The sequence below is a fragment of the Artemia sp. Qi Xiang Cuo genome, chromosome 10 (genome assembly GCF_049724085.1).
Source record: "Artemia sp. Qi Xiang Cuo chromosome 10, ASM4972408v1, whole genome shotgun sequence".
Lineage (NCBI taxonomy): Eukaryota > Metazoa > Arthropoda > Branchiopoda > Anostraca > Artemiidae > Artemia > Artemia sp. Qi Xiang Cuo.
Window position 1 is genome coordinate 27,660,932 of NC_142803.1, and position 13,723 is coordinate 27,674,654.

The 13,723-nt window shown below is 35.4% G+C and overlaps 1 protein-coding gene across 1 annotated transcript in view; it reads left to right on the forward strand.

Moving 5' to 3' along the window:
- The window catches only part of LOC148947628 (uncharacterized), a 200,651-nt gene that overhangs the window by 138,682 nt on the left and 48,246 nt on the right, over positions 1-13,723 (forward strand). The window contains exon 15 of the mRNA XM_089095962.1: positions 500-9,327. Coding sequence (XP_088952088.1) covers positions 500-9,327 — 8,828 coding nt within the window. The remainder of the gene's footprint in view (positions 1-499; positions 9,328-13,723) is intronic.

Below are 13,723 nucleotides of genomic sequence, written 5' to 3' on the forward strand. Positions count from 1 at the left end.
TTTCTAAATGATATTTGAAGAAGTGAGCTTTCGCTTGGAGGATAATCACTGTTGAAATTTTTTATACAAAAGATTAAACTTAATGTAAAAACAAACGTTGAAGAAGGGAGTTAGTAGCGTCCCTCACATTTAATAGAGCTTTGGCTCAACAGTTCGTTGTAATAAACTCTAAGTAAAACCAACCTTAATCAATCAGAAATCGAAGCTCTAAAAAACTAGGTTTTTGGTTGAAATATACGCAACAAAAAAGTATATTGTTCATCCTGATTCTAAGCATGTAATATCTGTTGATTTTAAGTTGCTCTTCAAAAGCTATTAGCATACTGGTAAGTACGAGTGTTTCTCTCTCTCTCTTATAGTGCGGGCGACGAGTATTTCTTTCTCTCATATAAACAATTTTTTGGAGAATGCAAACATTTAAAATTGTTTGGTTTGGATTTCCTTATGCGGAACTGTTCTCCAATATTCCTTGTTTATAATATTTAATATTTCTTTTTAGGAGGACAGTACGTTGTGGAGCTTCCTCCTTTAAGATTTGTCCGAGAGTCTAGCACTGCTGGTAGGTGTACATTCGATGCCACAGTAATTGATCTGGAGGAAGCTGCATCGGAAAGAATGAAACCACAAGCGGACGAAGAAGACCTAAGGACAGAAGCAAATTTGGAAGAACTACCAGTAGCCGATATTGCTGTTACACACCTGAGCAAAATTGATTTAAACGCATCAATTTTGTTACCAAAAAGTTCAGCAATACTTGAAGAGAAAAGAGGTGAAGTTCAGGATATTGTTTTAGCTGGAGAAAATAATGAAAATGGCACAAGGAAAGTAGTTGCCTATAGTGGGAGACAGGACTCTCTATTAAATATTCCTGAATTGACACACGAAGTAAGAGAAGCAGTCATTGGCATTGATACAAGTAATCATCCTGTTAAAGACGAAGAAGGAGAAAACAGAAAAAGCCTTAAAGATGGTGTTGAAACTCCTAGGTCTGATGACGTGTTTATAGAAAACCCATCAAATAAGGAACTACCTACGATTTCTGGCGCGTTAGTAGAAGAAGCTTCAAGTTTGGAAATGCTTCTAGATAATCAGAAGACAAAATTTACGGTAGAGACTGACATTATCCCTAATAAAGAAGAAGTAATGCAACCTGATTCAACAGGTGCTTTAAAAATTGGAATATCAAGTTCAACTGAAATAGAAATTGCCGGAAAATTAAAAATAGATCGTGAAGCATTAGGAGTTAATCAAACGAGTTCGGATATTTACGGTGTTACAGGTAAGGGAGGTCAAATAGATGAAGCCCTTTTAGACAATCAGGATCAGTTCAAAAAATCAAACGATGAATCAGCCGAAACTTGCTTCCAGATCAATAATGATCTATTAAAATGCCAGAGTAAGACCATTGCATCTGGTTTGATTGAACTTGGAAACCCTGAAGCTGTGTTAGAACTTAATGGGAGTAAAATGATAGTTTCAGATAAATCTAACAAAGAGCCACCTTTAAAAACCGTTTCTGAGGAGATCGAAAATCTTAACTATATAGAAGTGGTCGTTGAAGAAAAAGCAATTGAAAATCAAACCAAAATTGATGAAGTGCAGTCAAGTCTAAAATCTGAAGAAATTCTTAAGCCACGCAGTGACGAAATCCGAAAAACTTTTACTGACACTATACCTGACGTACAATGTATAACTTACACCATTGACCCCAATCAATGTGAAAGTCAAGCTAACAAGGATGTTTCTCAATTAATTAGTGAAGCTGTACTTCAATCAGCAGACACAGATAAGCAAAATGCTATTGAAGGCAAAGAGCGTACTCACATTTGTGATTTTCAAAAATATATTGAAGAAACAAGCGAAAGTCTAACCATAAATGACATTCCCCCGGAAGTAGCAAGTGAAATTAAATTCAATGAAAATAAAGACCCAGAAATATTAGTACCTGCCTTAGAAAAAGAACCTGAAGATATAATAAAGCAAAAACTTGTTCCTGCAGTTGGAATGGATTCTAATCCAGCCAAATCCATTGAGGAGCCCGGTAAGTCTTGCGGAGAAGTAAATTTATCAACACCCTCAGGACTGATGCAAATTACTTCTAAGACTCAAAATCAGCATGATAATATTGATGAACTGAAAATCAATGAGGTGCTAAATAACTCTTCTACTCTTTTGTTGGAAGACACTTCTTCTGAAGTCCCTCAGCATAGTTCTTCTTCGCAAAAAATCTCTGAAGATGATAAGTTTCAAGAAATTTGCACTGACATAAACCTGACGGTAGCATCTGAAACGTGCCAAAACATAAAACGGGATATCAAAGAAAAGGTTGCACTTATTGCAGAAGAGCCCTTTATTCAGGTTGAAAATCATTTTTCAACCGAAGAGATTAACTCAAATGTTGATCAAGAGGCAAATAAATTGTATCCCATAAAGGAAACTCCAGTTTCTCAGGAGAGTGATTGGTCAGAAAAGTTAGAAATACCCACAACTTCAGGAAAATTTGCAGAACACAGTGAGCAGTCTTCTAATTTGTTTCTCCCGGAGACAATAGAACAGTTATATATAGATGGCAGAGCAGAATATTCAAAATCCATTGGAAGAGATGAAATGCCCTTGCCTGATGAAAATATAAATAAAAGCGGACCTCAGTCGACTGTTAATGAGAGTGAGACGGTTTACATGTCTGATGAAGAGCTTGGGCAGGTCAATAGCACGAGAAATATCACAACTGATATTTTAAATGTTATAGACCCTACGAAATTGGAAATAGATCTCAATTCTGAGACGGGTGAGAAGTTAGCAGGCAATCCTGAGAGTGTAAAGTCAGCCTTTCAGGAAGCATTAGAGTTAAAATTTCCATTGCAAATCAAGGAGGAAACGCCCAAAATACAAGGAGAGACACTAAAAATCGAACCATCACTGTTCGAAATTTCAATGGAAAGCCTTTCAGGAAAAGGAAATGCCTTATCCAACAAGATAGACAAATCTACCGGTGAAATCGTTGAAGAAAACGCACTAAAAGATCAAAACACAACAAAAGAGGTTAAAATTTTGGAATTAACAAATGAACTTGAATCTTGTATCAATTTAGTACCTGACAATGGTTTCACCTTGATTTCTGGACATGAAAATATCCCAGCAAGTACTAATCAACAGGAATTATTACCCTTAGAAATTGTTTTAAAAGCAGATAAACATTCATATACCCTAGACAAAAATCTTGGAAGCGTAAGCACAACTCAGCAAGATGTTACAGTGCCCACAGAAATAACTGTTTCTGAAATAAGACTTGGTACCCTTTCTCATGAAGAAGAAGCAGTGATTAATAAATCTCCTGGGCCACTTAACGTGACTATTGCTCAAGAAGAAAAAGAACTGCATAAAGGAGGACCGATAATTAGCGCGTTAGAAACGCAAGAGATGGTCCAACCTCTTGGAAAAGAAATGCAGATTGAATCCACCGAAATAAAACGTAAAGAACATGACTTTCAGGGCTTGAAGACAACCTTGAAACTTGATAAAGAAGCATTAGAAGAAGATTTAGTGACAAAGGAAAAGCATTTAGAAAGCAAGAATAAAATCCTGGATCATTTACCAGATTTGGTTCAAGAAGTTAAGGCTGATCTCCACTCCCCACTTGTGTCTCCTGATTCTGACAATCCCGAAAGATTAAGTAAAATGTTGTTATGTGAAGATATTCCTGCAAACTCTGAACCTTCTATTGATTTTAGCAAATCTAAATACATTCAAAATGTTCTGGAAGAACAAAATATTGCGCCTTTATTGCATCTGTCTTACGAAATTCCTAGTGTAATTTCTGAAAATGTTTCTCATTTTCAAGCAATCGTTGATTTTTCCGCAGAAGAAAATGTTGTCAAAGATGCTTTACAAACCCCTTGCACTTCTTCAAATCAAGCTAAAGGTATTGAAAAAAACAAAGAAGCCATTGAGCAGTCACTCGTGGAAAGAGAAATGATTATTGGAGCGAGTGAAGAGTCCTCTTTGACAATGTTAGATATTGACAAACCTCCAACACCATTGAATGATCAATCCTTCACCGGGGGCATAGTTAATCCCAAGTCTTATATAATAACTGGTGATACGACTGCTGAAGCAGGTCAGTTGGCTCAAGAGTTATTAATTTCCGCAAACTTTGATAAAAATGTCAAGGCTAACTTTCCATGTGAACTAAATCCAAATGAGAAAATTTGTGACATTAAAGAAGAAACTGTGTGTAGTAGTGCAAGTGAATCATCGCCAGCTAATGCAATGATTGCAAATAGAGATACTGAAAACTTAATTGATAGTAATGAAATTCCTGGGCTTCAAATAATTCCGACTCAGAGCAGAATCGAGGATACGCTTATGGTAGAAACTGTTGGAGAAAATAAAAAAGATATTGAATCTCCCAAGAATCCCTCAAAGCTACAATTTGAACCTGCTTCGGAAGAATCCTTCCCCGATAGAAAACATATTAGTGACTCAAAAAAGGAAAAGACAGAATCTGATTTAAAAAACATTTTGGATTCACCTGTCAGTAATGTAAGCATTGAATTTGAAAATAGTGAATTTGATGAGCCGTTTCATACTGCCAAAGATCAACTTTCTGGAGACGATGGATCTACAACTGAAGGTGAATTTAGTGAAATGCATTCACTTGCTGATATAAGTCTCACAGCCGATATGGTAAAGGTCTCAAAAATGTCTGAAAGAAGTGATGCTCTTAATTTTGAATGCCCAATAAATGAAGATGAATCAAAACTAGGTTCAAATGGGAACTCAATAGGGCCAGAATACACCATGAAGTCTGCTGATCCACGAGAAATCAAAAAGATTCAAGAAACAAATCCTAGTCTTGCTTTGACTCCTCCAATCCTATCTTCCGAGAAAGTGCACCCCAGAGATGATAGACTGGGCGTTAACCTAGATGCTGATTACTTGGAGAACTACGGCCAAACGAAAACATCCAATGCAATAGATTTTCCTTCATTCGGAAAGCCAAATTTAGAAGGGGACTTATTTCAAAATACTGAAACTGAAAAATCTGAATTCTTGGAACAAAGAAATAAAAGTGATGTAACAGAAACTATTCAAGAAATTAGCGTTCCAGAGCAAGAAGAAATAGAAATTCAAAGAAAAGACAGCAATTCTGTTTTAATCTCTCAATTGGTATCTTCTGAGAATATGGTAATTAAAGAATGTGATTTTTCCGCAAGCTGTGAGGTTGGACCTGAGTTTGATAGTGTAGAGAAGATAGGATATTCAGTCGACATTCAAGAAAATATTTTTTCCCCACAAGAAAATAAAATTGAAATGACAGAACCACTTCAAAAAGTTTTTATCAAAGAGACGTTTGAGGGAAAATCTAACGTGGCAGAAAGCATAGACCCAAGCTTGCTTGGTCCGTGTTACCAGGAAAGTAGCCTTAGCACCTCCAGCGGAGAAATTCATAAATTTTCGCTACTCAAAATTATGAGCGATAAGGTAGATAAATTAGATGCTCATTTCATAAAAGATGAAGTATATTTATTTGAAAAACTGTCTGAAGAGCTTCAAGCTTCTCCAATTGTTGACCAATCTCGTGAGCAGCACGAAAAAAATACGAGGCCTTTTCAGATGGAAGATAACTTATTAGGTTTAAGATATAAGCCAGAAGAAACTTTTACAACAGAAAAAGACCCGATGGAAGTTAAGGAAACCATCTCTGCTTCTGATGTTAAATTAAATGAGGAAACTACAATAGATAAATACTTATTGGAAGAACCTGAAGTTTCAGGGTGGAAGGGTTCTGAAGACAAAATAGAAGCTAATCTGAATATTAGTACGTCATCTGACTCTTCGGCAATGCAAATCCAAAATCAAGCAGCAGAGAGGGCAAAAAGTATCCAAGAATATGTACCTTCCTTAAGCCCATTGCTATCTGAAAACGAACGTCGGGAAATATTAATACGTGCAAAAGCTCAATCTCGATCGAAAATCATATCTTTGGAGGCTGAACTTCAAACTGCAAAGTCAGAGCTGAGAAAAGCCAAAAATGAAGTTGATGCTGCTAAAAATGAATTGTATGGAGCACAAAAAGAAATTCGGTTAAATGAAGAAGACTCAGCTTCAGAAACAGACGCATTAAGTTGTAAAGTAGAAAATACGAGGAAGAAAATGAAGCAGACGGAAAAAGAGAAAGCTACCCTTAAGGGTAATGCAATTGCGAACCGTCATGCTATTCAGAGCTTAAAAGACTCAAAGAAAAACCTCTGTACACAAATGGAAAGACTTGAAAGAGATAAAGATTCATTCCATGAACAGGTTAAGGAGTTAGAGAATAACATAAGTAGGACAGCATTTGATGAAACAACGAAACGAGAATTAAGTGAACTTAACGAAAAACTTTCAATTCTTCAAGAAACTATGCCTGGTCTGAAAAAGGAAGTAAAAACTGCTAAATCTGAGCATGAAACTATTAAAGACAATCTACAAAATTGCAAGTCAATACTTAAGGCTGCCACTGAATTAGAAATGAACGAAGCACAGGAGAAAGATTGCCTTATTAGAAACATTGAAAGCCTCACTAGAAAAAGAGAAAGGCTAGGGAAAGACATAGAGAGGAATAAAGATTCGTTGGAAACATATATTTCAATTTCCAAGGCAATAGCTGCTGAGACACAAAAGCTACAAATAATTGCTCGGGAGGCAAGAGATCTAGCTGAGAAAAAACTAAAGGAGTACACGATGTTACAGGAAGAACTTATGGAAGAAGAAATGAGAGTGCGATCAAAGAGATTACGTAGCCAAACACAGGAAGATGATCGAAACAATGAAGAAATTGACCTGCAACAAAAAGAAGAACAAATGAATTTTGAAGAAGTAAAAACTGAAAAATTCAAGAGAGAAGAAGTTGAGCAAAACCAGCCAACTCAAAGCGAGGGTAGGAAAAGAGTTGATGCAACAGAACTGAAAGAGGGCGATACAGAGGAGAAATGCAAAGAAGAACATCTTTCAACTAACGATGCAATGAACACAAAGTTGGAAGACATAAGATTGGAGAGAAGAGGAAAGGAAAGCTTTTTAAACCCAGATGAAAATCAGGAAAAAACACAGTGTTTAAGGCTAGATGAAGAAAGAGGAAAGCTAGAAGAACCACAAAACGCTGAAGGAGTTAAACAACGAAAGAAACTAAAAGAGGGGAAACAACAACATGGAAATGAACCGGAAAGAAAAGAAGAGGCAATACTTGGAAAATTAGATGATACAAGGAGGGAAACGAAAAAACAAGAAGAAGAGGAGGTGTGTGTGAAATTAGAAGGGAAAAAGCAAGACGAAAAAGACGAAGAGCTAAAAAGAACAAAATTGGAACACAAAAGAAACTTGGAAGAGCATAGACTTCAACTAGAGGACAAATTAGAAAGTAAAAGCCAGGAACATCTTGAAAAATTTGAAGGAAAGAGGGAAGAGCAGCAAGAGGAGTCGAAAAAGCAAGATGAGAAATCACAGGTGAATTCAGAAAAAACTACGAAAGAACAAGAAGAATCGAAGAGACTTGACGAATTGAAAAGAATTGAAGAAGATGGGACAAAACAATTGGAAGAAGAAAAGCAGAAACAAGAACAAGAGCTTGAAATAAAAGAAGTTGAATGGCAAATGCAGTCATTAGAAGATAATAAAAAACGCGATGAAGAGATAAAAATGCAAGAAAAGGAGCTGAAGCTAAAGATTGAAAAAGAAAGAAAAAAACAAGAAGAGTTGAAAAGACAAGAAGAGTTCAAAAGACAAGAAGAGGAACGAAAGAAGAATGTGGAAGAAGATAAAAAAAGGCAAGAAGAATTGACAAAGCAGGATGAGAAGCGAAAAAAGAAACTAGAAGAGGAAAATAAAAAACAAGAAGAGTTGGAAAGAAAAGAAAAGATACAACAAAGAATATTGGAAGAAGAAAAGAAGAAACAAAAAGAGTTGAAAAGCCAAGAAAATGAACAGAAGAAGAAATTAGAAGAAGAGAACAAAAAACAAGAAGACTTCAAAAGACAAGAAAAGGAGCAGCAGGAAAAATTAGAAGAAAAGCTGAGAAGTGAAGAAGATGGAAGGAAAAGTAAGATAGAAGAAGACATGAAAAAGCAAGAAGAGTGGAAAAGGAAGGAAGAGGAAGGCCCTAATAAACTGGAAGAACAAAGAAAGACTGAAGAGGAGTTGCAAAGACCTGAAGAAAGGGAGGGTGGTAATAAAGAACACAATATTCAAGACAAAAAGAAAGAAAAACAGATTGACAAACTGCAATGTGCAAAATCTTCTGAAAGTAATGTAAATATGGAAACAGAAAAAAGGCGAAATAGTGAGGAGGAAAGATCAAATACGCGATCCCAGAAAGGGAAGTATGGAAAAGAATCCGACGGGAAAAAAAGAAAGTACGAAAAAACAAATGTTTTACCTGAAGACCCTTCACAGAAAGGCGCAATTATCAGTGAAGATTTAAAGAGCTCTGAAATACAGCTTGGCCAAATAGAGCAAATAGAATCTGTTGTCCAAGAAGAATCAAAGGGAAACTCTTCGTCAAGGTCAAGTTCTATGAAAGATAGAAGCTCAAGGGCTACAAGTAAAGAATCTGATAACCAAAGTGGTAACAAGATTGCCAGAACAAGTAGTCTTCGAAGGTTATCAGCAAACGGAGACGACGTGGTTGTTGAACCAAAACGATACGCAGACTTAGTTTCCTCGGGTTCATCAGAAGATCTAGAGAAAAACGGGGTTAAAAGGGTCTCATTGCGAGCCAGCCTTAAGCATAAAAGTGAAGATGAACAAGAGTCGAGTGAATTATCGTTGTCATTAAAGACACGAGATGCAACAAGTCCAGCAAAGCACGTGAAACCAAAAGAGATTGTAAAAAAAAGATCTAAGAAGAGTGTAGAAAGTGGTTCTAATAAAATTGATTATGTTGAAAGCAAAAATATGAAGTGTGAAAAAGACGAATCTTTACTAGCTACAAACAAGACAGAAAATGAAGTCAAAACAAAATCTCCAGCAAGGTCGTCTCCACCACGTAAAGCAAACACAAGAAAAGAAATCAAGACAGAATCTGAAGCCAACACATCAAGTCTTGTCAGTTTGACTTGTGCTGAGCCCCTAGTAGTCCCATTCTCTAGCACAGACAAAAAAAGTGTTGCAAAACCTGTAGGATCTTTTGAAAGTCTAGAAGGTGTGGACGAATTATCGGTAGACCAAATTCAATTATTGAGGCTCCAAACTGTAAGTGAAGTTGAAGACATTCCGTTTGACAGTATTGCAATCGATAAAAAACGAAATAAGATTGGGACAGTGAAAGATGAAACAGCAAAGTTTATGGTATGTTTATATTATAGTACACTTTTGTATTTTTTTTTTTTTTTTTTTTTTTATTTGCTTTTTTTAGCCTTTTCAATCTTTGCAGCGACAATACGCAATACACAGTCTTTGCAGCGACACAATTGAAAAAAAGAAGAGAGTTAGAAGGAAATATAGGAGCAAAGGAAGTGACGTGTCTTTGGTTAAATCAAAAGCATCAATGACAAAGAAAGTACAATTCCTTGAAAAAGATAGGAAAACTTAATTGTTCTTTTTTATATAATTTTCATTAATTTGCAAGAAAGGAAGAAAAATTATGAATACCTTGACGACACACCTTGTCTAAAAGCTGAAATATGAGGCCTCAAAAATTATCTTTCTGTAAAAGAGCTTTATGCATGGGCTTACACTTTGTATATAGGAGATTGGCAATTTTTTCTTTTTTTTGTTAAAACAATTTTTAAGTATACAGGCCGTGACACAAAAGGACTCAATATTTGATCCCTTGACATTTTCAGGCTGGTGAAGAAAAGTGCAGAGCTAGAAATGATTTGACAGAAAATACTATTTTGATCTATATCTATCTATGATAGACATTAGACAAACAATATCTTGACAAAGAACCCCTTGACAAGTCAAAATTTTGGGACCATTAATATGGTGCTCATGCTATTAACCACAAAGTTAAGTGCTGTTGTCACGATTAGAGAGGTCAGTCTCATGGGCGCCCATAAGCTGAATTCCAAAGGGGGGCAAACTTCGTCTAATTGCTACTTTTAATGCCATATAATAGAAATCTCAGAACAAAAATATAAAAATAAGGCAGCATTATTCAGCCAGGGGGGGGGGCAAGAGCCCCCCCCTGCCCCCCCACATGGGCGCCCATGGTCAGTCTGGTAACTAGTAAGAAACGACAAAGTATCTGGACAAAGGAACAAAAATATGGTCAATTATCATTTTTTCTCTATTTCTATTTTTTTTCTTCTATTTTTTTCTATATTATTTTTTCTATTACGCTGTGTTACACGAGTTACATTTTGATGTTTGGACAATAATGATATTCGGAAGTTTTTCTAGATACCATAATATTTTTTTTTCATAGCACCTTTTACATGCGATATTATAGCTAAATGTATCTTCTTGTCAAATAACTTAAAATAAAGCTCAAAATAAACAAATAAAAACATACTAAATACAACTGACAAACGAAGATTAAAAATTCAAGCGTAATTAAAAACAAAAATTTGTCAAAACAGAAAAAACAGTAAAGCCAAGTAAATAAGTTAAGATTGAGGCAGTAAATCTTACCAGAACCAGTATTATTTAAGCTATTATAAAAAGAAGCAATAAAGATGTTTAAAAAAAGAATTTGTTTTTTATGCAATAAAAAAACTTGTTCTTTTATATTTAATGAAAAGAAGCAATGAAGATGTTTTGTTTCTTTTTCTGTGTCTTTTCGACAAAATAGGTTCCAGCATTAGTAATAGATTTATTTTTACCCACTTTAAAACATTAAATATGCACAGAGGAGTAAATAAAGGAAAAAAATGTACAAACAAAAAATACGACATAAGAAGCAAGGAACATAAGAAAATGAAGTCGCATAATTTTCAAACAAAACTCCAACTAGGAAATTAGACGGTGAAAAACACCAGTGCTAAGTACCTATTTAAACACGAATACCTATTTAAATACTATTTAAACACGGATACAATTCAAAGGAAATTCAAATGTACATTTTAAAGTAATATCAAAAACCCTGTAATTTTTAGCGGTATAAGTACTCCTGAAGCAAAGGGGAAGCCGAAGAAAAACTTACAATATTTTACTGATAGTATTTTTCCCTAAGAAAAAAGTCTTGTCCAGGGACAAATTCAACATATTTTATCATCAGATTATGAAATATTCGGCCGAAATATTCGGCGTGACAAAACGGAAACAATTTTTTTTCGTCCATTACTTTAAGTTTCTTACTTTAAATTCTTTATCAACCGAAGATTGATTCCCATGGATACTTAGCATGTATTAGAATTAACCATAAGTTAATCATAGGTAATTCTTAGTCAAGTTTTATCAATTGGTTATACCTGCAAAATTTCTTACTCTTTAAATTTGATTCGGTCATTTACTTTTACTGTATTATTACTTCAAGCTACTACCACTCTTTTCTTGTATTTTCTTTTTCTTTTTTTGCTTGCAGGGTGTGTTCTGATTTGGAAAAGTCATGATTTTCAAAATTCTTTGTTTTTTGGTAAGCTGGTATTCATAGGATAAAACCTAAAAATGACGCTTGAACATTTTAATTAGGAATAACAAGAGGGAAACCAACCTTAGCGATTGAATAGGTATAAGAAAATGGGCTATAAAAATCTTTAAAAGTAAAATTTAAAAAAGCTGGAAACTTGATTTCTTGATAAGATGCCAGTAAGGGCATGTTATCATGAAAGGCCTGAGTTGTCGACTGTAGCGAGTGCAGGCAGAGAGAAATAGGTGGTGGAATCAAGCTATATTTGTGATGGCCAAAGGCTCGAGGATGTGAAGGGAGAGCGTGTGAACACACAAAGCCGACTCTTTTGCTAGAAGAATTAAGTGTCAAAAATTTATCGAGAACCATAGAATATTTTTACTTTAAATTTAGGAGAATTTATTTGATAAGCTATTGAACCTCGAGTTATTAATGATGGAAGTTCCCTTGAAAACTAATGGTCGGATGGGCTTCGAAGCAGTCCACCAAAATAAAATGTCTAATTCATAATATAAACAAAATGAAATGAAGCTGTACAAATGACATATAGAACTTTTATTTTAGATACTGAATTTTCAATTTCATATTTCAATTTCATTTGCAATTGGAAAGGCAGTGAGGTTTAACATGTTCAGTCCGATTCATAGGCCAATAGCTATGCGTTATCGAATTATAAAAAAAAATTATCGCCTGGGCTGGATTTTATTTACTGGGGCTTTGTACCATCAGATAGAGTATCGGTCTTTGGCATGGATCCAGAGGTGGCAACCATCACTATTATTGCAACCGTGGCTATAATGGCAACCATGGCTATGATTTTTTGATTCCGTACATGAATCAAATAGCCTATATCTTGTGACTGGAATGTAAAAATATCCTGGAAAATATCCTGGATAATCACCTGGAAAAAATATTCATTACGAGACGAAAGGAGCCCTATGTGTGACTCATCGACACATGTGACACACATGTGACACATGTGACATGTGACACATGTGACATTTCATTGCATCGCAGAAGTCAAAGACCTAATAAGAAAAGTGTCTAACAACAATCTTTGGAAGTTAAGAACATGTGTTAAAACACAATATAACATGTTAGCCTTTGGTACATACATTAATACTATGACTGCTGCAGCTACTGCATCTTCTACTAATACTACTGACAACTGATATATGACGCTTTTATCAAACAGTCGTGGTAACGAACTGTAAGTAAGGAGCGACCCGGCTCAATAGTACCCGAAACTCTAAAAAACGGAATTTTGATACCAAAATTAAATAAAAAAAACAAATTTTTTCAACTGAAAGTAAGGAGCAACGTTAAAACTTAAAACGAACATATATGAGGGGGTTCGCCCCCTAGTCAATACCTCGCTCTTTACGCTAAAGTTCTAATAATTTATTCTCATTTTAAGTTTTGATATTGTTCCTTATTTTCAGAAAAAAAAACTTGTTTTTTTTATTTAATTTCTTATCGTTTTTTAAATGTTACTGAGGAAATTGGCGCCTCTTTCCTAGAAATTTCCCTTCCCCTAAGGTAACAGCCTCTATGGAAAGATCATCCCACGTTACCCCCTCCTCCTCTCCCCCCCCTACCAGAAAAATCCCTCCTGAAAACGTCTCCTGTATACTTCCCAATAACCAATACTATATGTAAACAATGGACAAAGTTCATAACTTGCAGCCCTTCCCCCAGGAACTATGGGGGACTAAGTCATGCTCAAAGACATATTTATTAGATTTTCGGCTATACTGAACAAAATGGATATCTCAAAATATTGATTGCATGACTAATGGGAAACAAATGAGTGTGGGAGGGGGCCAATTTGCCCTCCAATTTTTTTGGTCACTCAAAAAGGGCACTGGAACTTTTAATTTCCGTTCGAATGAGTCCTCTCATGACATGCTAGGACTACTGGATCGATACGATCACCCCTGGAATAAAAAGTCGAATGAACCCTCTGGTGATATTGTAGGACCTCTGGATCGATACGTAGAACTTTAATGAAAATCACACCATCAGATTCAGCATATCAGAGAACACTACTCAAGAAGTTTCAAGCTTCTATCGGCAAAAATGTGGAATTTTATATTTTTCGCCAGAAGAAAGATCATAAATGCGTATTATCGCGTGTTATCTAGAGAATATCGCGAGAGGGTTCATTCGAAT